General features: G+C 61.6%; 3 protein-coding genes across 7 annotated transcripts in view; 1 reads left to right on the top strand and 2 right to left on the bottom strand.

Moving 5' to 3' along the window:
* The window catches only part of USP37 (ubiquitin specific peptidase 37), a 39,705-nt gene extending 35,773 nt beyond the window's left edge, over nucleotides 1-3,932 (top strand). For all 3 annotated transcript variants that reach the window (XM_065671579.1, XM_065671581.1, XM_065671580.1), the window contains one exon: nucleotides 349-3,932. In XM_065671579.1, the coding sequence (XP_065527651.1) occupies nucleotides 349-436 (88 nt within the window). In that variant the 3' untranslated portion in view covers nucleotides 437-3,932. The remainder of the gene's footprint in view (nucleotides 1-348) is intronic.
* A 655-nt stretch (nucleotides 3,933-4,587) lies between these two features.
* Nucleotides 4,588-11,077, bottom strand: VIL1 (villin 1). 2 transcript variants are annotated; one of them, XM_065671574.1, is made up of 20 exons: nucleotides 11,051-11,077; nucleotides 10,090-10,187; nucleotides 9,814-9,888; nucleotides 9,496-9,692; nucleotides 9,120-9,228; nucleotides 8,736-8,846; nucleotides 8,436-8,638; nucleotides 7,880-7,958; nucleotides 7,660-7,758; nucleotides 7,410-7,563; nucleotides 7,191-7,291; nucleotides 6,912-7,049; nucleotides 6,587-6,745; nucleotides 6,328-6,507; nucleotides 6,076-6,221; nucleotides 5,810-5,954; nucleotides 5,331-5,519; nucleotides 5,114-5,182; nucleotides 4,811-4,948; nucleotides 4,588-4,726 (listed from the first exon to the last, which is right to left on the bottom strand). In XM_065671574.1, the coding sequence occupies exons 2-20, from the start codon at nucleotides 10,162-10,164 to the stop codon at nucleotides 4,613-4,615; spliced, it is 2,481 nt and encodes an 826-aa protein (XP_065527646.1). In that variant the 5' UTR covers nucleotides 10,165-10,187; nucleotides 11,051-11,077; the 3' UTR covers nucleotides 4,588-4,612. The 2 variants fall into 2 exon arrangements, with proteins under 2 accessions (XP_065527646.1, XP_065527648.1); XM_065671576.1 differs by having other exon boundaries at nucleotides 10,090-10,184; nucleotides 11,051-11,071.
* A 2,174-nt stretch (nucleotides 11,078-13,251) lies between these two features.
* CTDSP1 (CTD small phosphatase 1) lies at nucleotides 13,252-18,281 on the bottom strand. Of its 2 annotated transcripts, XM_065671577.1 has the most exons (7): nucleotides 18,002-18,281; nucleotides 16,607-16,752; nucleotides 16,351-16,452; nucleotides 16,097-16,153; nucleotides 15,534-15,626; nucleotides 15,079-15,264; nucleotides 13,252-15,002 (listed from the first exon to the last, which is right to left on the bottom strand). In XM_065671577.1, the coding sequence occupies exons 1-7, from the start codon at nucleotides 18,249-18,251 to the stop codon at nucleotides 14,874-14,876; spliced, it is 963 nt and encodes a 320-aa protein (XP_065527649.1). In that variant the 5' UTR covers nucleotides 18,252-18,281; the 3' UTR covers nucleotides 13,252-14,873. The 2 variants fall into 2 exon arrangements, with proteins under 2 accessions (XP_065527649.1, XP_065527650.1); XM_065671578.1 differs by lacking the exon at nucleotides 16,097-16,153 and having other exon boundaries at nucleotides 18,002-18,272.
* Nucleotides 18,282-20,432: the final 2,151 nt, after the last annotated feature.

Raw genomic sequence — 20,432 nt, 5'->3', positions numbered from 1 at the left:
ATCTGTCTTTACTGGTTGCTTTAATAAAGGATATTACTTCATCTGCAGGCTGTGTCCTGTGTTGCTTCTGAACCTTTTACCAGCCAGGAGTTATTTTGACTGTTGTTACTGTTCTCTGAGGCTTACTACTGACCTTATTCACTGTAATAAATTAAAAAGTTAAAAAAAAGTGCTGTGGGATTCAAGGAAGCCTGGCTTTGAGGTGCCAGATAAAACACCTTTCTCTGCCAGGATCCATGAGCTTGAGGTTGTGGGTTAAATACAGTGGCTGATTTCCTCGGGGCTGTCTTATGTAGCAGTCTGTTGTTGTACTTAAGTTTCACTACTGGTCTTTCCCCTCTGTTCTAGGGATATCTTTGATGAGTTACTAGAAACAGAGAAAAATGCACAGCCACTTAGCATGGAAGTGGGAAGATCAGTTCGTCAGCCTCTGTGAAGAGTAAAACACCTTGTTCCTCCTGAGGAGCAAGGAAGGTTCTGAACTTGTGCCAGCCACACAGGAGTTAACAAACAGCTCAGGGCCAAAACAAGAGACAAAAGGTAGAAATATGGGACGCTCGGTTTGCTGAACCATCTGTGCAAGTCCTGGGCCCGAACCACACGTTTAAACCTCGACATCCCAGAGCGATCCTCCTGTGGCGAAGTTTTTATTGTTCCTCAGATAATTTTGTCAGCATGGAGCCTTAAAGAGTTGCATCAAGCCACAAGACTACAGCTGCTCAGAAACTGGTTTAAAACAAATAGTGCAAAAAGAGACTCAACTTTAAAAGCCCATTCACTCGTGAGAAGTGAGTGGCGAAGATTTACATATCACTTGGCTTTTCTGGTTTTGTTTTTATTGGGTTTTTTTTAATCCGAGAGCAATTTAAGCAATAGATTCGGTAACCTGGCGTGTGTTGTGTTAGTAACATTCACTGGAAACCCAGATCACTGGGTACACTCTCGCCACTCGTCTTTGGAATCACTCAAGCTGATGGGTTTTGACATCCGTGGGTTTGGAAGCGCTCCACTGTTTACCTGTGCTTCCAGGAAACAAACTGTCGGTGCTGTGGAATGTATTGCATACCTGGTGGCAGCTCTGTTGGGTTTGGGTTTTTTTACACCATTCACTGTCATCCTCATTTAGATATGAGATTATAGATGTGATTTCTTTTTGTTTTACAAGTTCTACTATTTGATTTTCTTCATGAGGTGGTTGTTTTGTGTTGGAGAGGAGAGGTCTCTTCTTTGGGTGTGCTGTATTTAGCACTGAAATTACATTGTTTGGGGCTGCTCCAGTGTAACTCTGGGGGTAGGTGAACACCTGGAGCAGACTGAAAACAGTAGCAGGAGGTGAGCAACAGCCACTTTGCATCTTCTTGGAGTGAAAGAGTGTTCTATGTTCTAGCCTTACCTTTTTTGCGCAGGCCTGGGGCATTGTGAAACAGGAGTGATGGGGAAGGGGTCTGCAGGGTAGCACTTGGCACTTGAATTGTTCTTGATTGAACCACGGTCTTGCCTTGGTCTTCTTGTATCCCAAGAAGAGAAGGTAAGAGGGGTTTTACTGCAGCTATGCCTCTGTTCTCCTTTCTGAGGAGCACAGAGCGCTCAAACTGTGAAACTAAAGCAGGTGGAAAGCTTTCAGAAAGCCCATGCTCAGCGTTAACAGAACATGGTTAGGAAGAAGTGGTGTGTTTTATTGGATTTCAAGACATGAAGCTCCTTTGACAGCTTGTTTCAGCAGGGAAGGGGGGAAGCCAAGTGACTTCAGTTTTTCAGCACCTTGGCCCTGATTTAGCAGGGGCAGATGTTTCCTTTTGCTGGCATTTACTCATTTCAGAGACATTCTTGCTGTTAAGCAGAGTAGTTGCTCTTGGTTTGGCCTCTAGTTCTGGTATTTTTGCAGCATGAGTTTTAGAGGTGTAAGACTTCTGTTGGGTTTTCGTTTTTTTTTTTTTTAAGAAAAAAAGGGAAACAAAACCAAACACTTTTTTTGCTGTTGAGATGATTTCTGGGTTTTTTAAACTATCCTTAGGAGTTTCTCAGGAATAAATCAGCTGAAGCAAAGCAGACAAAACCATCAATTTAGGAGACATCAGGCACCTTTCATGGGCACTTCCACACTTCCTGGCAGGGGGGTGCTACCTTAGTGGCCTCTTCTCACCCCTGTGCGCAGCAAGGACCTACAGCCATCAGCAGTCCTCCCTAAACGAAGGGCTTCCAGGGACCCCAGTGTGTTGGGAAGACTGACCGCCCTTGCGGTCCCCATGTCAGATGAGCCCAGAGACCTGGTCAGGGTGACATCTTTCTGGTGTCCAAGCTAGGAGCCAACATTTGGTTGTAAACATGACAGAGCATTTATCTTGCAAGATGCAGCCCGGGTGGGTGTGTATGTTAATTTATTATAAAGCGTTATACTTTTCTATTGTGGATACTAATTTGGGTAGAACTGTGGGCTGTGGGAAGAGGCAGAGATGTGGGAGTTGTCCTTTGAACTGATCGCCCCTGCGAATGTGACGGACTGCTCCGGCCAGAGGGCAAACCTGTTTTCCCCAAGCGCATCCTATGCTAGTGCTGTAAATAACCAGTATTCCTGTAGTGGCAGAAGGCAGCTCTGCTTTTTCTGGGTGACAAGGTTGTTTTTTCAAGGCGCTGCACTCCCGTTAATTTATAATAAAAGCGAACGTTGCCTGAGTTTTCAGTGCAGTAACTTTTGTTTAAAACCAGGTTTTGGTTGGGTCAGGGTGCGAAAGCTGATGCTTGAAACCTGTGTTCCTTGTTTTGTGAAAAGTTCTTGCTTACTATTCTAGCCATTAAGAATTTGCAGACACCTAGTAACTTAATTTAAGCTTTTTTGTTTGGCATGCAGCAGCTCAGTTGCACCTTCACCCTGGCAGGAGGGTCCACGGAGCCCCTCCCTTGCAGAAGCCAGCTTTCTCCATGTCCAAGAGCAGTGGGGAGGCAGGCAAGTGTGTGATCCTCAAGGGATGCACTGCCCAACAGCTGAGATGGTCCCACCCCTCATGCTGTTGCAGCAGCAGGTTCAATAAGGTCATCATCCCTCCTATGTGGGACGCCCATCCTGGGGTTTAGGTAGGTGGAGAAGTTCAGTTGCGGTCTCTTAACACTTGCGGGCTCTTCCCCACATGTACAGGGTTGTGGTTAAACATTTACCCGCTCCTGAGTCAGCCTAGTTCAGTCCAAGTGTGATTCAGCGTATGAACGCAAGGAACTCCCATCTCGCCATCTCTCTTGCCCCTTCGTCGTTTGCCGCTGGTAATTTGTTCTTGATTTACTCCCCTACTCCATTCTTGTAAATGAACTGGAGCTCAAGGTGGGGAGGGGGTCCCAGGGGAGCTCTGGCCAGCGGGGCTGCACGAAGAGCCTTTGCAAAGCAAGGACTGGCTTCCCAGCCGCGGCAGCAGCCTGACACCAATGCAAGGAGCAGGAGTGGGCCTCTCCAATGCTGGGGCCATAGCATCGCCTCCCGCTCGCTGCAGCACAGATAACCATCGCCTGTGCATCTTCCTTCCTGTCCTGCATCCCGAGGAAGGGCTGAGGGCCAGCCCAGCGCTTCCTGCTGCAGTCACTCGGCATGCGGGGATTGCTGTGCCCCAGGGAGGGTGGGCAGGGCCGGGCATAACTCATCTGCTTTGTTTCCTTTGTAATGGAGCTATTATCCCTGTAAGCACCTGCCAAAGAGAGAAAAAGGGGGTGCGGGACCCCTGGCAGCTGACTCCAGCCTTGCCTGCCCTGGGGTGGCTGCTGCCGGTTCCTGCCTGCACCCTGACTTTCTGGTTCTTTACACTGTTGATGTGGAGCAGCACTTTTCTGTGTTTTAACAGACCTGTTCCTCTATTCTTTACAGTTTTTGCTCTTGGGTTGCCCTCCTCCCCTTTTTAAATGATGTGTAGATAGATTTTTGTGAAATAAACACATCTTTATTAACCCTCTCTTGGTCTGAGATCTTTTTTCCGTGCTGCCTCTTGGGCACCACAGACAGTGGGCACCTCTGCTCCCTGTTTGGCATTGGGACTTTGACCACGTGTCCCAGAGCATCACGTGTGTGTGCTCAGCACCTTCCCATACACCAGAGATGTGGCCCTGGGCTGAGACCCACCAGTTCCTGTATGGTTTCCTGTGGAGCCTGAGAAGGAGGGAGATGCTCTTCTTCCGTCCCCGGGCAAGGACACACAGGTGCTCCCTGGTGTCTGTCCACACACACTCCATCCCATCAGCCTGTCGCTTGTTGCTCTTACCTTTGGTCCAGCACTTATTTACTGAGGTTCACGTGACAGCGCAGGGAGAGGCTCCAGCTCTGTACCAGACCTTTAACCCCGAGGTGCCGCTGGGGTTGCATGGGGCAGCCCTGACTCCCGTGATGGGGACCTGGGTTGTGGGCAGCTTGTGGGGCTCATCAAAGAGCAGCGGGGCAAAGGAAGGCCCCAGGGAACAGGAGTCCCTGTGCTGCCTCGGTGCCTGGTGAAGACCCGTGTGCCCCCGAGTGCCACCGCTTTGCCCAGTAAGCCCCATCACTGGGCTGAGCCCAGGGGTACACACAGCCCTGCTTGCCAAATCCATTTTATTTTATACAAACAATGAGGCGGGGTTGTCCCTGTGCCCAGGCTCTGCCCTAGAAGAGTCCTTTGTCCTTCTTGAGCGTCTGCTGTTTCCACAAGGGCAGGCTGCCGAAGGCGGAGCGGCTCATGCCGAAAACAGCCTGGAAGTCCTGGTCAGAGAGGTGGCACTGGGGGAGGAGAGAGGAGGCTGAGCTGAGGCTGGGGAGCTCCCCGCATTCGCCTCTCCCCCAGCAACCCCAGCCTCCTCTCACCTCCTTCCTGCTGGGATCCACACCCCGTGGCAGGTCCTCGGCCGCGGTGCTCACCAGCACATCCAGGGGGAAGATCTCCAGCTTTTCGGGGAGCAGGGCGGTGGTGGCGGTGAAGACCTCTTGCCTGGATGTGAGCGCCTGGGTCGGGGGGAAAGGGGCACATCAGGGCGGCCCCAGGACAGAGGCACCAGCTTGGTTACGTGTCCTCTCATCCAAGGACGTGTCCTTGCAGCTCTGTGCCTCCTGGCAAGGGGACGGAGGAGCGTTCTGCGCCCCTTCCCACCCCTCTCCTAGGCCACTTACTGAGGTGAGCTGCCCGAGGCTGCTCTCGTCCCCCAGCTCGGCTTTCAGCTCCTCGTAGGATTTCTTATCCTGGAAGGTGACAAAAGTGCTCAGTCCCTGGGCAAGGATCAGGCAAACTGCTGCGTGCACCCTCCAGTGCCAGCTGCAGCCAGATCCACATCTGGGCACATCTGCAAAGGCCCCCCCCCGGTCGTTCCAGCCCCCCTCCATGACTCACGGCCCAGTTGAGAGGGTCCCAGGCCAGGAACCAGCCCGTGAAGGTGGGGGGCTCATAGCCCTGCTTCACCACGATGATGGGGGTGTCGAGGTCGCGCCCGCTGGGGTGGCTCCGCAGGTACTCCTGCACCATCACCGCCGCCGCCTCCTTCTCCGACTCGTTGGCGCCTTTCCCAATCCAGAAGAAAACCTGGAATGAGGACACCGTGTCTGCCACTGGGGTGAGACGGGGCCCTCTGGGGCCATGCCCAACCCGTGGCTGGGGGTACATGGGGTCTGTCCGCAGGGAAGGGCACTGGGAGTCTATCTCAGCTAACCCTGGAGTGAGGGGATGGAAAGCAACTTCCTTTACCAGCAAGGGCTGGCCAGGGACATGGGTTCCAGCCTCCCATCCAACCACTTCCAGCTGCTGCTGGTCCTACACCCACGCTGGGGACATCGGGATCAAAGGTGTCCCCCACCCCATGCCCCCAAGCCCACCTGATCCCAGGTGTCCAGCACATAGACATCGTTCTCCTCCAGGTCATCCTGGGTGAAGTCTACAATCTCCGTGGCCAAGAAGGTGCCTGTCTTGTTGGAGCACTCAAAGAGGCGGGGGGGCATGGAGGAGTTCTCTTCCTGCAGCCTGGTAGGGGGCATTGTGGTAGTGGTGGTAGGAAAGGGGCTCACCCCACTTGGGAACCGGTGGACCACCTCATCCCCAAGGGTGTGGAGGGACAAGGGACCCGCGGGCGTACAGCTCATACCTCTTGCTGTTGGCATACTGGGACTTGCCCCCCAGGGCCAGCCAGAACTCGGGTGGCTCCTGTCCCTCTGCGGTCACCAGCTTCTCTGTCTTGGAGATGATGTCAGCCACTGTCTTGCCCATCTCACGCTCGTCCCCGCTGCAGCCCTGCCAAGCAAGCGCAGCTGCTCCATCAGCAGCCCCAGCGCAGGGAGAAGAGGTAGAGACACGTCCCATGGGGGTGTCGGCACCCCCAGTGCCCTGCTGTACCCACCTTCCCATACCAGAGGTAGCAGCAGCCGGGGGTCTTGAGCACAAAGACATCGTTGGAGTTGAGGGAGGAGGCGCGGACAGGCACTTCGAAGGCCTTGGTGTTGTACTCGTTGGTGCCGTGCACGTGGAAGAGACGGGTGGACGGTGTGGGCTCCGTGCTGCCCGACCGTGACGTGCCACCCTGGAGGGACGGGGCAGGAAGGGGAGGTCACCCCCGGTGCCAGCGGCTCCCCGCTCCCCACCGCGGCACCGCTGCTCACCGCGTACACCACCATCTTGCCCTTGAAGATGGCCATCAGGTGGGCCGGCTCCTTGCCCATGGTGACGCGGACCTGCACGGGCTCGTTGTTGTACTTCTGGTCCAGGATGACGGCTTGGTAGGCAGAGGCGGCCACCTCGTCTGTGCTAGCGTGGCGGCCCTGGGCAGGGCAGAGCAGGCTCAGTGCCCACTGCAGCCCCCTTTTCCCTCTTGGGAACAGGGAACCCTTGTGCCGATCCCATGGAGCCATGTGTAGGGCAGAGCATCCCCCATCCGGGGAGGTGCCCCTGTCCCTCAGCCATGGGTCAGTGACCTGCAGGTCTCACCTGCCAGATGTAGATGATGCGGTTCACCTTGGGCCCCACGAAATAAGTGTAGAGAATCAGGTAGCAGTCCCCACCATAGAAATGGCCCAGCCACCTCTTCTCCACGGGCACCAGCTCCTGGTTCTCCACGCGCCAGACCTGGTGGGAAAGGGACAGGGATGTGCTGCTGCCAGGGCTGGTGCATTCCCCTGCCCTGCAGCCTCTGGGCCCCACAGCAACCCCCAGTGCGGCCCAGGGAGTGCCCTGAGAGGGTCCCACATCCTGCCCCGGCCACCCTACCTCCACCTCCCCGGTTCCATCATCCACCATCTTCTGCTGGGCAGCCACCTGGGGCTTGGCGTGCAGCGTGGTGGCATCAAACTTCACCTGCTCCACCTTGGCTGTGGGGAAGGGGAGAGGGATGAGCCATACCCCACAAGCCACAGGGTCCTCACAGCACCCCCCACCCCCTCCCATCCCAATCAACAGAGTCTTACAGCTTCAAAAGGGGACACTCACCCACTTTGCCTGTGGTGTGAGTCTTCCCCAGCCCACTGGTATGGTTGGGGACAGTCCACTTCTGGAAGAGCTGCCTGAAGATGGCTGACTCAGATCCATCATTTTCCGTCTCCACACTGGTGCTGGCCGGGTAGTTCTTGGCTTTGATGAAGCCCTGGGGAGATGCAGACCCTGAGTGTGAGCATGGGGTACCCAGCCCCCTGGGGAGCACCCAGGCTATCCCATAACCAACCCCGGAGACAGCACCCACCAGCGCCCTGCTCATCGCCTGCTGCTTCTCGTCCTTGTTGGAGTTCTTGCCCTTCCACACAAAGATCTTGAGACCTCCTTGATCAAGGATGTAGCAGTCCTTGGAGGGGACACAACAGCAGAAATTCAGAGTTTTGGGGCGAATCCCACCAAATCGGCTTTTGAAGGATTAAAGCTGTCAAGAAAATCGGGCACCCCTAAGCATGGAACGGGTGGCACACCTCATGCAGCAGCATGTCTTGAGTCAGGGGTTGAACAGCCACCTCCTGTATCACCAGGTTCCCACTGGCGTTGGAGACACTGGCAGGGGAAAAGAGAGGAGGAGGGGTTAGAAACAGGGCTGGAAAACCCTCTCGCGTCCCCACCTGACCGTGGCAGAGTCAGGTGAGCCCTCCCCACCCTGATCATGGCAGAGGTGGCACCCAGGAGCCTTCTTGCCCTGCCGTGGTGGCAACCTGGCTTGCAGCTTGCCCTGCCTGTAGCTCACTCATTGCCATGAGGAGGAACAACGGGGTGTCAGACGTGATGGGGCCACCCAGGGACGTTGCTGTCGCATCCAAAGGTCACGCATGCACGAGCATCTCCCAATCAGATACCATCCCTGTTGGCACCAGGGGTTCCCCTTGCTCCAACAGCATCCAAAGGATCTGCACCCACCGCTGTATTGGCCTCGACCCCTTTTGCTGGGTGCTCATGGGCGCAGGAGTTGTGTGACACAGCAGAGATGGGTGCTGGGTCCCTCTGGCACCCTGCGAGATGCCCTCATGGGTGACTCACTGGTAGAGCTTGAGAGAGGACTTGAGCTTCTGGTCCACTTTGTCATCAGGGATGGCCGCCTTGATGTCCCTCTTCTGACCCAGCACGTGTGTGAGCACCTGCATGAGCCCCGGCGAGGCGCCCTCGTCTTCCCCATCCACTATTCCCACCTTGGCACGGCCCCCGCGCTCCCGGTCGCGGATGTCCTTGGCCAGGATCATTGCCTGCTCCCAGGGGAGGAAGCGTCAGCACGGATTCGGGACCGGGGGGGGACTTCCTCCTCCGTGCTCTGAGGAGGAGCCCTGGGACCCCGGTCCGTACCTTCAGCCGCTCGTTCCGGTTGCTCTCGGGACCGTTCCACTGGATGATGAGCTGCCCCAGGTCCAGCAGGAACACATCCCCCAGGTTGAAGCTTTTCCAGCTCATTTCCACCTGCCGTGGGACGGGATTTGGAGAGGGGGATATTAAGCAGCAGGGTCACCCTGGCTCCACAGCCCCCCCTGCCCTGGCCCGGTGCTGATGCCTCCAGCCTGTAGTTCCCCTTCCTAACTCAAGAGTGGCTTTTTGGGGGTGAGGATGCTCCTGAGGCAAGGCGCTGTGGCCACACATCCATTCTGTCCCCTGCTGTGTTTGGGGAGGCTCTGGACCAATCCTGACCACAAACGGTGTCTCCTCATGGCTGAGGACCCCCCCACTGTAACTCACCTCTCCTGCCACCACGTTCTTCTTGCCCTTCACATGCAGCAGGCGCTGGATGTTGTAGGTGTTTGTCTCCACATGCTTCATTCCCGAGGCCACGCCACCCTTCTTATAGCTGGAGGGGACGGAGATGGCGTCAGCCTTGGGCCTCCCCTTCTTCATCCAGTGGGGTTCCCCTCCCACCTCTGTGCACAGGGAGGTGTTGGGGACACCCCCCCCCCCCAAGTGTGATGAATGAAGCAAGACCAGTTCCAGATCCTCACCCCACTGGGATAGGGCTGTCCCCATCCCCAGCTGGGGATGTCCCCGTGGGGGGCACGCAGAGGACCCCTTCCCACCGTCACCCACTGCGGGAGCAGGTCTGTGGGGGTGACCAACGTACATGAGTCCCTGTTTGAAGTAGGCTCGGAAGGTCTCGCTCTCGTGGCCCTGGACCTCCCGGTGCTGCACGGCCACCGTGCCCAGGTGATCGTCCATCTGCGTGGTGTAGATGGCGGCCGCACCCTGCTCATCCTGGCTTGACTCCTTGCCCAGCCAGTAGTGGATGTCGTAGCTGAAGCTGCTCCCACTCTTGCGTGTCTGCAGGATACCAGTCCCCACTAGAACAGCCCCCATGTCCCTTGGCCCCCTGGCCAGGGACACCCCTCCCTGCACCCCAGCATCCCCCCCCAGGCCCCCGCAGGCCCCCAGGCTGCCCTACCGACAGCAGGACATAGCAATCCCCTTCGTAGAAGTTGCCGTAGCTTTTGGTGGGCACTGGCACCATCTCCATGCTCTGCAGAAGGAAAGGAGATGTCAGCCCAGTTGCGGACCCCCCTCCCCAGCCCTGCACACCCTGCTGCCCCCAGCCCCAGCCCTGGGTAGGTTTAACTGAGACCCCAGACTGAGGCTCTGAGCACACAGAAGGGGGATCTTCCCTTCCTCCCGCCCCCCAAACACCCAGCAATGGGTGCCCAGGCTGTGCCCCCATCCCTACCTCGATTCTCCATATCTGGATGCCTGGTGTGGTCTTGTTGAGCGTCCTGCTCACTTTGCTGCTGAGCTCCACCATGGCGCTGCAGGCAAGGGGACCTGCTGGGGCAGCGGCAACACCCTCGTTAACGACAGGCGGTGTCATTAAGAGCTGGGAGCCAGCCTGCTATGCCACCTGCGCCCTGCTCCTTCTGCGGCGGCTGGGCCATAAACCGCCATCCAGAGCTGCATGGAGTAAGGGACCCCTCCAGCGCCCCGGTGACAAGCAGGTCTCCTGTTCCCTCAGCACTGCAGCGTATGGGGGCTGTTGTGCTCCATGACAGGGTCCGAAGCGGGCAGGAGCGGGGTCCCCTGAGCACCCTGGTGCCCTGTGCCTGGCTGGGGCTGTGCAGGGCTCCCCCGCTGAGTGACACCACTGCAGGTGATGTTCTGCTCTTCCCCAGGGCCAGCAGGAACTGGCCCTGCTCGTCCCTGTCCCGGCATGGCTCGGCACGCGATGGCACGGCATCACATGGCCACCTGCACACACACACGTATGTGCAAGCACACCCTGCCCGCTCCAGCCCCCCAACTCCCAAAACCAGTGCCAGACCCATGCCCACCAGGAAGGGCATGTCCCAGTGCCACAGAGGTGCTGAGCACGCCAGGGCTCAGCTCCGGTGTTGCCAAGGTTGCCTGCAGCCATGTCTCCCATGGCAGTGCTCTGGCAGGGAGAGCCAGCAGCACCCAGCAGAGGGGCCCCTGCTCCCCCAGCTTGGCAAACCCCAGCCGGGTCCCATTGCACTGCCCTGACAGCACCCACATCCCACCCCTCACACCCTGCATCCCCCCAGCGCAGCCCCAGGCTGGAGCAGGGGTGAGTGCCCAAGCCCCATCCCTCGGCCAGCGTGGTGCCAGGAGTGGTGCTGGCTGTGGGTAGCGCTGCCCCTCATGCCCACGCTGTGGCCCCCACCGCAGCCCCTCACCTTCCCGCAGAGCTGGCACAGGTGAGCGCACCGAGGCAAAGTGCTGGGTGCCACCACCCAGGGGACCTTTGTCCCCTCCTGTCCCAGCCTATGTTCACCATATAAGGGCAGGAACAGCCTGGAGTCAAGGTCCCCACGGTCCTCCAAGGCTTTGTGGCACCTGAAGAGCCCCGTTACTCATGGTGTGATTGTCCCCCGGGAGCTATTGCAGCACAGGGCACCCCATGGCACCCTGCCCATGGGCGTGCTGTGCCCTTGTCTGCTGCCATTCCCAGGCCTGTGTCCCCCTTGGCACCAAGCCCATGGTGATGGGGCTTTGGTGCCTGCCACACAACCAAGAGGCTCCCAAAGGTGATAGCAACAGCATGAACCCGGCCATGAGGGTGCATCAGCCACAAACACAGAGGTGCCCTGATGCCATCGGGATGGGCTCTGTCACTGCCCTCCATTCAACAGTCCCCCAAACCCCCAAACCCTTCCAGCTGTGAAGCGCTGAGCCCATGCCTAAGAGGGTTTTTTTTGTTCCTGCCCTCCCCAAATATTCCCCAAAGTGATGGCTGATGTCACAGGGCAGTGCTGCACCGCTGCCCTCCGCTCCCCACATCCCCCAGTGATGGGGGTTTTGGTGCTACCGGCTCAGAGCCATCAGCAGTGCAGCATCATCTTCCCAGGGCATCCCCTTCCCATCCCACACGCCCTCATGTCCCACCCGGCACACAGGACTGTCCCCAGGCTATGCCACATCGGCAGCTAGAGGCCAGATGCCTGCTCACCAGCCAATGGGCTTTGCTCCCTGGGTTGGGGGTCTCTGCAGCCTTAACCTTGGGGATGGGAGGGAGGCCCAGGGACGTGGTGTGGAGCAGGGCACAGGGTGGTGGCACAGCTCAGCACTATTCCCTGTCCCATGCTCCCAAGCCCAGCCCCAGTGGATGGTACCTGATGATGCCCTGGGCGCTGGCAGAGAGAGGGCTGGCGTCCTGCCCAGAGGATTCCAGCCCCAAAGGTGTTTTTGGGGGATGAACAGGGGGTACATACACCGGGGGGGGGGGCAGGATTGCAGCAGCAGGCAGGCCCTCAGGCTCATCTTGCTCTTATCAATTCCCCAGCCCTGCAGGATTGCCTTATCTGGGACACCCTGCTGAGCCAGCAGCGCTGGCCATGAGTGCCACGAGCATCCCACACCCTGTCCATCACCCTGGTGCCAGGCCTGGGTTGCAGTGAGCCTCAAACCTGCCTGCTTCCCTCCCCAAGGATCCCTGAAGTGATAGCAATGTGCCGGCCCAGGCCATGGAGGTGTCAGCCACAAACAAGGGGCCCTGATACCGCAGGGATGGGCTCTGCTACTGCTGGACCCCCAAACACCCGTAACCATTCCACCCAGCTCCCACCCTGTGCACCCACACCAGTGTCCCCCATGGGACCTTTACCCGGCTGCAGTTCGGAAGGGTGCAGGGTGGGGGGGTGACACCCTGGTGGCCACGCTCCGCTCCGTGTCCCAGGGCTGTATCCCGATGGTGCAGCACAAGGGGGGACCCCACGCCAGCCCCAGAGCTCCTGCCCCCTCCGTGGGCCCCCAGCTGGACACACTGGGCCACTAATGAACTCAGTAATTAGTGCAGCCATGGGGGAAGATGGAGAACTCACTAATGAGGGGAGGCACAGGGCCAGGGTATGGAGGAGGCAGCTAAGACACCCCCAGCACCCCACTGCCTGTATGCTGGCAGCAGCCTGCACAGGGCGGGTTATGAGTTGGTTCCCCCCCAGTGACCTCCAGACCTGACACCTTATTTAGAGGACAGTGAGGAAGGAAGCACTTGTGAACCCCCACCCCATCATGCCCCAAAGCTGGGGGCAGAGCACACACAGTAAACTCTGCCCCCCCCCCCCCCCCCCCCCCCCCGCCCCTTTTCAGGGTCAGGAAACCTATCCCCATGGCATCAGGGTCCTTCTTCCAGGAGGAAGGGAAGCTGTTAGGACAAGGGTGTCATGGCAGCAGGGTGGAACATCACTGTGCCCCCTTGGAACAAGAGGTGACCCCCCCACCAACCCTGCAGCCTGAAGGTGCTCCCCCAGCACTGATCTGCAGCATTCCACCACTCCCCAGGGCAAGTTATGGGATCTATGGGCTCTCTGCCCCCCTCCACCTCATGCACACCAGCAGTGACCCACACGCATGCACACACGCTGACACAGGACTCCCCTTTCCAAGATGGTTTGACAGCTTTAATCACATGAAGGCACTTGGATCTGGTCCCCCAGCCCTCCCCAGCCCCCCCATACCACCCCAGCCACCCAAGGGTGCCCGGGGCGGGGCTGCGCTCCCCGGGTGCTGCAGCACCCATGGGTGCTTGCTGGGCAGCGGGTTTCGCTGGTGCCGTTTGACTTGTCTAATATAAAGTGCTGAGTTCAACCCTCCCGGAGGGGCAGGATGAGGCCCGGGGGGGGGGGGTTGCAGGGGTGCGGGCAGGCCTGGGGGGCACCCCTGCCTGCCCCCAGCACCCACCGCTGGGAGAAGGGCAATGCCGGCATGAGCCGGATGGACAGCACCGCAGAGCTAAAACCCCTCGCGTGACCCCCCACCCCCCCAATACTGCCCCCCCTCCCCTGGCACAGCGGTAAAAAGGCACCCATGATTTTTTTGGGAAACCGTTGTTTCTCCCCCTAAAACGATACTCGCCATTGTCCATAGCGCCATGCTAAAAACGGCCTGGCCGGGCTCGGCCCCCCACAACCTCTCCCTGAGAGCCCCTCAAGGCTGGGGGCACCCTGGCACGAGCCTGACCCCACGGGGGTCAGGGTAACCCCCAGCCTGCAGGGAGGGGGGGTCCTCAGTGCCCCCCACCCTGCCCAAGCTGGGAGGCTGTGGGAGGGGGGGGCACACTAATGCTGGTAGGGGGGTGTCGCTCCCCCCGGGGGTTGCAGCCTTTGGTGGAGCTGCAGATGGATGGGGAAGGGAGGTGTGCCCCCTCCCATCGGCAATGGAGTGGCTCCCACTGACACAGTATAACTGCAGGGGGGGTAAGGCCACCAGACCCCCCCACCATGGGAAAATAAACGAGGTTGGAAGGGGTGAAAAAGGAGGCACAGCCCCTTTGCAGGGCTGGGAGGGTGGCACAGAGACGTGGTGTCCCAAGGCACATGGTGGGGGGGCATTTGTGGCCGGGGGCCCAGCCCTGAGGCTGGGCTGCCCCCCAGAACACACCCCCTAGGCAGGGGGGCAGCAAAAGGCACGAGGGGGGTCGGGATGTGCCCCCCCGAGGTGACGGGCTGCACCGGGGCAGAGTCAAGGGTATGGTGGAGGCCCTATGCACCAAGGCCAATCAGACTCCCCCATTTCTGGGGGGGGTGGCAAGGGATTAACCCCTCCCACACCCCCTGCACATAGGGACTGAGGGTCGCCAGCCCCACCTCAGTGGGCAGAACCCAGATGGGGGAGGCCAGTCCCCCCCCCAAAGGCAGTGGAAAGCAGCAGCTGCTGAGCCCCCCACCCCCCGATCTGGGGGGACACGGAGGGAAAAGGACCTGAGAACCGTTCTGGGGAGGGGGGGGATCAGGTTTGGAGGGGGGGGACAGTGGGGGAGGACTGGGACCCTCCCCAGCAGGTCCTCAGCACAGCAAGGCAGCGGGGCACCCACAGCCCTCCTGCATGGGAAAAGGACACCCACCTCCCTGGATGGGGCACCCACGTCTCCCACCACCAGCAGGCAGGGAGGGCACCCGAGGGCGATGGGGGGGGCACACCAGGGGATACTTCCCCCCGTAACACAAGGCACCCGGCTGCCATGGCGGTGCCCCTGGGCAGCGCCCGCAGCGCTGGGGGACACTAGCTGTTAGTCCGCTGCTTCTTGAGCACTGCGTACACGTCCTCCACCTTGCTGAGCCTCTCGAAGAAGGGCAGCAGGTCCAGCAGCTCCGTGTCCGCCATGTTATCGAACCAGGAGGCCACCGGCACCTGTGGGAGGGCAGCGGCTGAGGGCGGCCCGCCCCTTGTCCCCATTAACCCCCAGCCCCACCGCGGCGGTACGTACAGCGTTATCGGGGTGGAAGATGTAGGATGCGGGCGAGTTGTCCACGATGATGATGCGGCGCAGGTCGCGGCCCAGGCGGCTCAGGTCCTTCACGTAGTTGCCGCGATGGAAGACGCAGGATTCCCGGAAAAGCCGTGCCCGGAAAGCCCCCCATTTATCCAGCAGGTCAGCCACGGGGTCGGCGTACTGCAGGCATGCGACGGGGGTCAGCAGGGCACGCCACGCCACCGTGCCCCCCCCACACGGTGACAATGGCAGCCTGCTCTCCACCGGTGCCAGCTCACCCCGTGCCTCAGTTTCCCTGGACAGCACCATGGAGGGGCAGGTGGACAGCGCTGCCTGATGCTGGCACTGCCTGCAGTAGGCAGGGGACACAGGGGCAGCAGGGCCCATGGGTGTGCAGGGAGGGGGATTTGTGCCACCCGATGTGTGGCTGGGAAGAAAAGGGCACGCACCTTGGCCAGGCTGGCAGTGAAGAGCACACACTCGAAGAGCTCACCCATGCGCTGCAGGAACTCATCCACGTGTGGCCGCTTGAGCACGTACACCTGCGGGCACAGGGCAGAGGGCATGCGCCACAGGCACCCCTACCCCCCAGCATCCTCATGCCCACCCCCGGGGGACACCCGTTTCCCCAAGCACAGCCAGCGGCTCCCTGCCGGGGAAGGGGGGCAGAGGGCTGCCCGCGCCCTGCGCACCCCCGCATGGGGGCTGCTCCATGTGGGGTGAGTGAGGGATGCCATGGCCCCGCTCGTGCATCCAGGTGAAGCATCTGGCCGGCTCCAGATCCAAGTAACCAAGAACAGGCTGACTGCCCAGATCACAGCCTATCCTGGATTACTTGAACCCGGGACCAGCCACTACCGCAGGGCACCACACCAGGATTCCCCCTCACTCCCCCACCCCGGCACCCTGATGCCCCATCTGCCCCCAGTGCAGAGAGCTGGGATGGCTCATCAGGGAAGGGGCAGCAGGGGCTGCGCCCCCCACCCGCCAGGCACCCTGCTTCTCCCATTACCTGGTGCATGATGCCATCGATTTCCACCGGGATGATGAAGTCGGCGTTGTTCACCGGCTGGGGAGGGCACAGCAGGGTCAGCACCGGCTGGGAACCCCCTGCCCAAATGCTGCCTGCCAGACCCTCACAGGGACACCCCAGCCGATCCAGCGGGGCTTTGCCGGGTGCTGGGCACCATTTAGAGGTACAGGGAGGAAAAGGAGGGACAGGGCAGGTGGGGTGAGGAGCAGGAAGGGGCTTGAGGTGTTCCCCACCTTGAAAGAGCTGTGCACCAGCGTCTCGTCCAGGTCGATGACCACGCACAGCTTGCTAGCATCCTGCGGCTTGATCTCGGGCAGGAGGTGTTTGACGGCAGCCTGTGGCACGGGCGGACAGGCAAGCTTCGGGGTCAGTGGGGTGGCGAGAGGCACCCCCTACCCTCCTGCCCACCCCGAGTGGGGGAGCCCATTTAGCCCCACATCCCAGCACGGGGGAAGCACGAGGACAGCCAGGCTGGGGTGAGGGGGGTACCTTGGGCAGCGCCCCATTCTCCTCCACCAGCAGCGGGGCGCCAGGGGTGCCGGCACAGGGCTCCCCATCATCGCGGCACAGGCAGCAGAAGAGGGACTGGAGGATGCTGCGGCTCCGCGGCTTCTTCGTGGCAGGGGCCTGGGTGCCTGCGTGGAGGGGTTGAGGGTGAGGGGCACCCCCGGGGGTCCCCCCAACCCCAGCACAGCGAGGAGAGGGTAGTGCGGGTGAGCTGGGCTCGGGACACTGATGTGGGAGATGTCCCCCCTCTGCCCGGAGCCCCCCGCGCCTTTATCAGCCCCAGCACCCATCCGGACGCTCTTCCTGCCCCACCAAGCACCGGCGCCGCGGACACGGGTGTCCGGAGACCACCCGCAGCAGCCTGCCCGCACGGGGGACCCCCGCGGGCAGCCCCCGGCCCCCGCGCAGCTGCGGCCCCGACAGCAGGAACCCGAGGCCCGGACCCCCGCGGGCCGCAGACCCACGGGTGGGTGCCCCGGGGGGGGGGGGGGGGGGGGGGGGAGTGGGGGGCGAGGCCTCGCCGCGGGAGGCGGGGCTTACAGCCGCTTTGTTTCCCGCCCCCAGCCTGCCCCCATTCCTCATTGGCCAACTCGAGCGCACCGGAGGTGAGAAACCAATCAGGGCGAAATGCCCGCCCCTGGGCGCCGTTCCCGCAGCCCCCATTGGCGGATCAAGGGGAAACTGAGGCAGAGAGGCAGCCCCTGCCAGCGCCGGGCTCAGCGGGCAGCGCCGCGGCTCCAGCCCCTTCCCCAGCGGCTCCGCGGGCTGGATCCTGCCGCCAGCCCGGGCCGGGAGCTGCGGGTCCCCCCGGGTCTGCCCCCTCAGGCCTGTGGGGCGCCCCATGGCAGGGAGCTCCCCGATGGGGTCGGGGCCCGTTCCCCCGCTTTCCCCCCCATCCCCGGCCCTGCCAGCTCCCCATGCGGGCGGGCAGCAGGACGGGCAGCGCTCCCCACAACCCCCCCGCGCCGGGCGGAGGGCGCGCACGGGAAGGCGGACGCCGATCTGCAGCGGGTGCCCGGCGCTCGGCTCCCTGCCTGCTTCGGTATCCCCGCTGGCGCTGCGTGCAACAGCCCCCCCGTCCGCCCGGCTCCGGAGGAAACCGCGCAGAAACGCAGAGCGCCGGGGCCTGAGCGGCGCCCCGAGTACCCCGGGGTCACCGACGGCACTGGGGGGGGGGGGGACGGGACGCGGCACGGACAACCCCCCCCGCGCATCCCCTTCCAGCCCTGCGGCAGCGGGACGCGCGGGGCCCGGCCGAGGCTGCCCGCAGCTCATCACAGCCTCCGGGAGCAGGCCCCCCTCCCGGTACCGGAGACCCCGCGGAGCTCCCCCCGCCTCCCCGCACCGTGGGGGCTGGGATGCCCCCCCCCGCGTTACCTTTCTCCTGCAGCGGGGCGCTCCCCTCCTCCCTGCTGACCTGGGCGATGATGGACTGGTGCTCCATGGGCGCCGGGGAGGGGGGGGTGGGAGGGGGCGGCCCCCCCCGGCGCGGCCCCCCGGGGGGGGGGGGGGGGGAGGCGGGGCGGGGTCCGGCGGCGGCGCGGGGCGGCGGGCGCGGGAGCGGCGCCGCGGAGGAAACTTTGTTACAACATGGAGTTTCCTCCGCCCGGGCTGGGGCCGCAAACATGGAACCCGGGCGCGGTTTCAAGGAACCCCTTAAAAGGGCAACGCTGCGGAGGGGGGGGGGGGGGGGGCCGCCTGCCTCCTCCTCCCACCTCCGCCTCTCCGCAGCCGCCCCGCCACCGGGGGACGCGGTTTGGAGGGGAAGGACCCCTCCGTGGCGCTGTGGTCGAACGGGGGTCCCTGACACGCACCCACACTGGGGGGTAATGGAGAGGGGGTCAGCCCCCCCCCCAGCAGCCAGCCCCCATCCCACTGCAGCCACCTCCCCCCGCATGCTTGGCTATCCCCTGGAGCAGAGACCCCTGGACCCGGGGCTCCAGACTGGGGGGTCCCCGTCCCCCCACCCGCCGGGTTCATTCCCCATTGCCAGGAGAGCGTGAAGGCTGCAGACGCCGGGGGCTGCAACAATAACAGTCTGCTTTTTTTTTTTGCTGCCCCTTGCAATTCCCCCGTTATTCGGTGAATTAATATAGATTTATCATCGATGCAGGCATTTTCTCCCGCAGATCCTCCCCTCCCGCCTTCGGGGAAAGCGGGGCTCTTTCCAGGTGGTTCCCGACGGCCAGCTTTTAGCTGGAGCTTAAGAATGCAACAATCTTCTCAGGAGACACTCGTGTCCCCTCCAGTCCCCCATGTGCTGGCATCCCCAGCCCCTTCCCTCCCGCCTTGTTCCCCGTAGGCATCCGGCAGGGAGGTTTCCAGCCGGCCCCGGTCACCCTGTCGCTCGCCACCTCGGTGGCAGGAGGTGCTGTTCCCTCTGTCAGCGCTGCCCGTGGGAAGGGCGAGAACGGGGAGAGCAGTTTGTAAATTCCCCGTCTGAGCTGGTCTGGAGCCGCTCCCCCTCTCCCAGCTGCGGTTTTGGGAACTCGGGGGGTTGAGAGCGTCCCTTCTGGTCTGGGGGGGGATCAGGGTCTCTCCCCTTGCTGTGGGAGCAGCCCCTGGGACACAGGACTTGTCTCCCTGACAGCATGGGGTACAAAGGGGGCACAACACGTAACCTACAGATGGCCCCTCTGGGAAGTGTTTCTGGCATCAGTAATCGGGATGCTGCAGGACCAGGCGGGCTGTGGAAGCAGAAGTGGGTTCACACCTGTAGCGCCCATGCTTCGGGCTCTGCAGGACCCCCTTGCACCCCGAGACAACCAGGGAGAGCCCAGGCTGCTGCTGGGACACGCACCCTGCCACCGCTGCCGCCTGCTCTAGTGAGAGGCTGGGCCTTGGATTCCCTGTCCCATAAACAGCACCAGGCAGGAGGAAGCCGGCTCCCCTGCCCAGGCCAGCGCTGCCCCCGAACACGCAGGAGAGAGAGAAAGGAAGAGGCTGTGCTCCTTCCCCCGCTCTTCTGGGCTGACCTGTGCGGCTCCTTCAGCCTGGGCAGGACACGGGCCCCGTCCCAGCGGGCTCCCCGGGTGCCAGGGACGCTGCTCACCACGGGAGACCGTGGAGACCACACACTTCCCCCCTCCAGGCCCGATGTTCCTCTGACCGAATACTTGTTTTCCCTGAGCAAGCAGCAATGTGCAGGCACCAACCCCAGTTCAACCGGGCCCTGCCTGGCCTCTAATTAACGCAATTAGCGAAGTCTCCAGGCCCGACGCCTCCGGCAGCGATTAAAGCATCGCTCCCAGTTTTGCTGCTTGCACACAAGCACATCAGCCAGCTGAGAAGCTTAGGGCAACGTTGTCCTCGCCTAGGGGCTGCAGGATAAGCAGAGGGACCCAGAAGCTGTGACCACCGAGAAGAAAAGTACCGGGACCTGCATTGAGGGACCCCGGGTTGGGGGTCCCGGGTGGAGAAAAGCGATCCCCGCAGGCGATCCCCTGCTCCTCCTCGCCAGACCCGGGGACGGCTGTGCTCGATTGGGGGGAACGGGGGGGGGGGACGGGACACGACCCCGGCCTCTCGGTGGGCCCCACCGCTTCAACTCCTCCTTCAAGCAGCCCGAGGCCGGACCAACGCGGAGGCGGGGGGAGGCACCGCCCCACCCGGGCCGGCATCGCCCTTTTAAGGAAGGGGAAATTCTTCACATAAACAAGCGCGGCCCCCGGGAGGGGGGATGTCCCCTTCCCCGAGGGCGGTGGGCAGGGGGCTCAGGGCGGGGGGGGCTCCAGCCCTCCCAATTCCCCCCCTCCAGCCCCGGCCGGGGGGGTTTGGGAAGCGGGACTTTTCGGGGGGGGGGGGGGGG

The sequence above is a fragment of the Lathamus discolor genome, chromosome 3 (assembly GCF_037157495.1).
Source record: "Lathamus discolor isolate bLatDis1 chromosome 3, bLatDis1.hap1, whole genome shotgun sequence".
NCBI lineage: Eukaryota > Metazoa > Chordata > Aves > Psittaciformes > Psittacidae > Lathamus > Lathamus discolor.
The sequence above is the reverse complement of the archived record's forward strand: the minus strand, read 5'-3'. Positions and strand labels throughout refer to the sequence as shown.

What these genes read in the sequence shown, in the direction of transcription:
- VIL1 (XM_065671574.1), bottom strand. Translation starts at nt 10,164, where the DNA reads ATGGTGGAGCTCAGCAGCAAAGTGAGCAGGACGCTCAACAAGACCACA. An exon ending in AAGACATGCTGCTGCATGAG is followed by an intron (nt 7,759 to 7,879) that starts GTGTGCCACCCG and finishes GTCCCCTCCAAG; the next exon opens with GACTGCTACATCCTTGATCA. An exon ending in GCTACCTCTGGTATGGGAAG is followed by an intron (nt 6,222 to 6,327) that starts GTGGGTACAGCA and finishes CTTGCTTGGCAG; the next exon opens with GGCTGCAGCGGGGACGAGCG.
- CTDSP1 (XM_065671577.1), bottom strand. Translation starts at nt 18,251, where the DNA reads ATGTTTGCGGCCCCAGCCCGGGCGGAGGAAACTCCATGTTGTAACAAA. An exon ending in AGAATGGGGCGCTGCCCAAG is followed by an intron (nt 16,453 to 16,606) that starts GTACCCCCCTCA and finishes CCCGTGCCACAG; the next exon opens with GCTGCCGTCAAACACCTCCT. An exon ending in TCGATGGCATCATGCACCAG is followed by an intron (nt 15,627 to 16,096) that starts GTAATGGGAGAA and finishes CTGTGCCCGCAG; the next exon opens with GTGTACGTGCTCAAGCGGCC.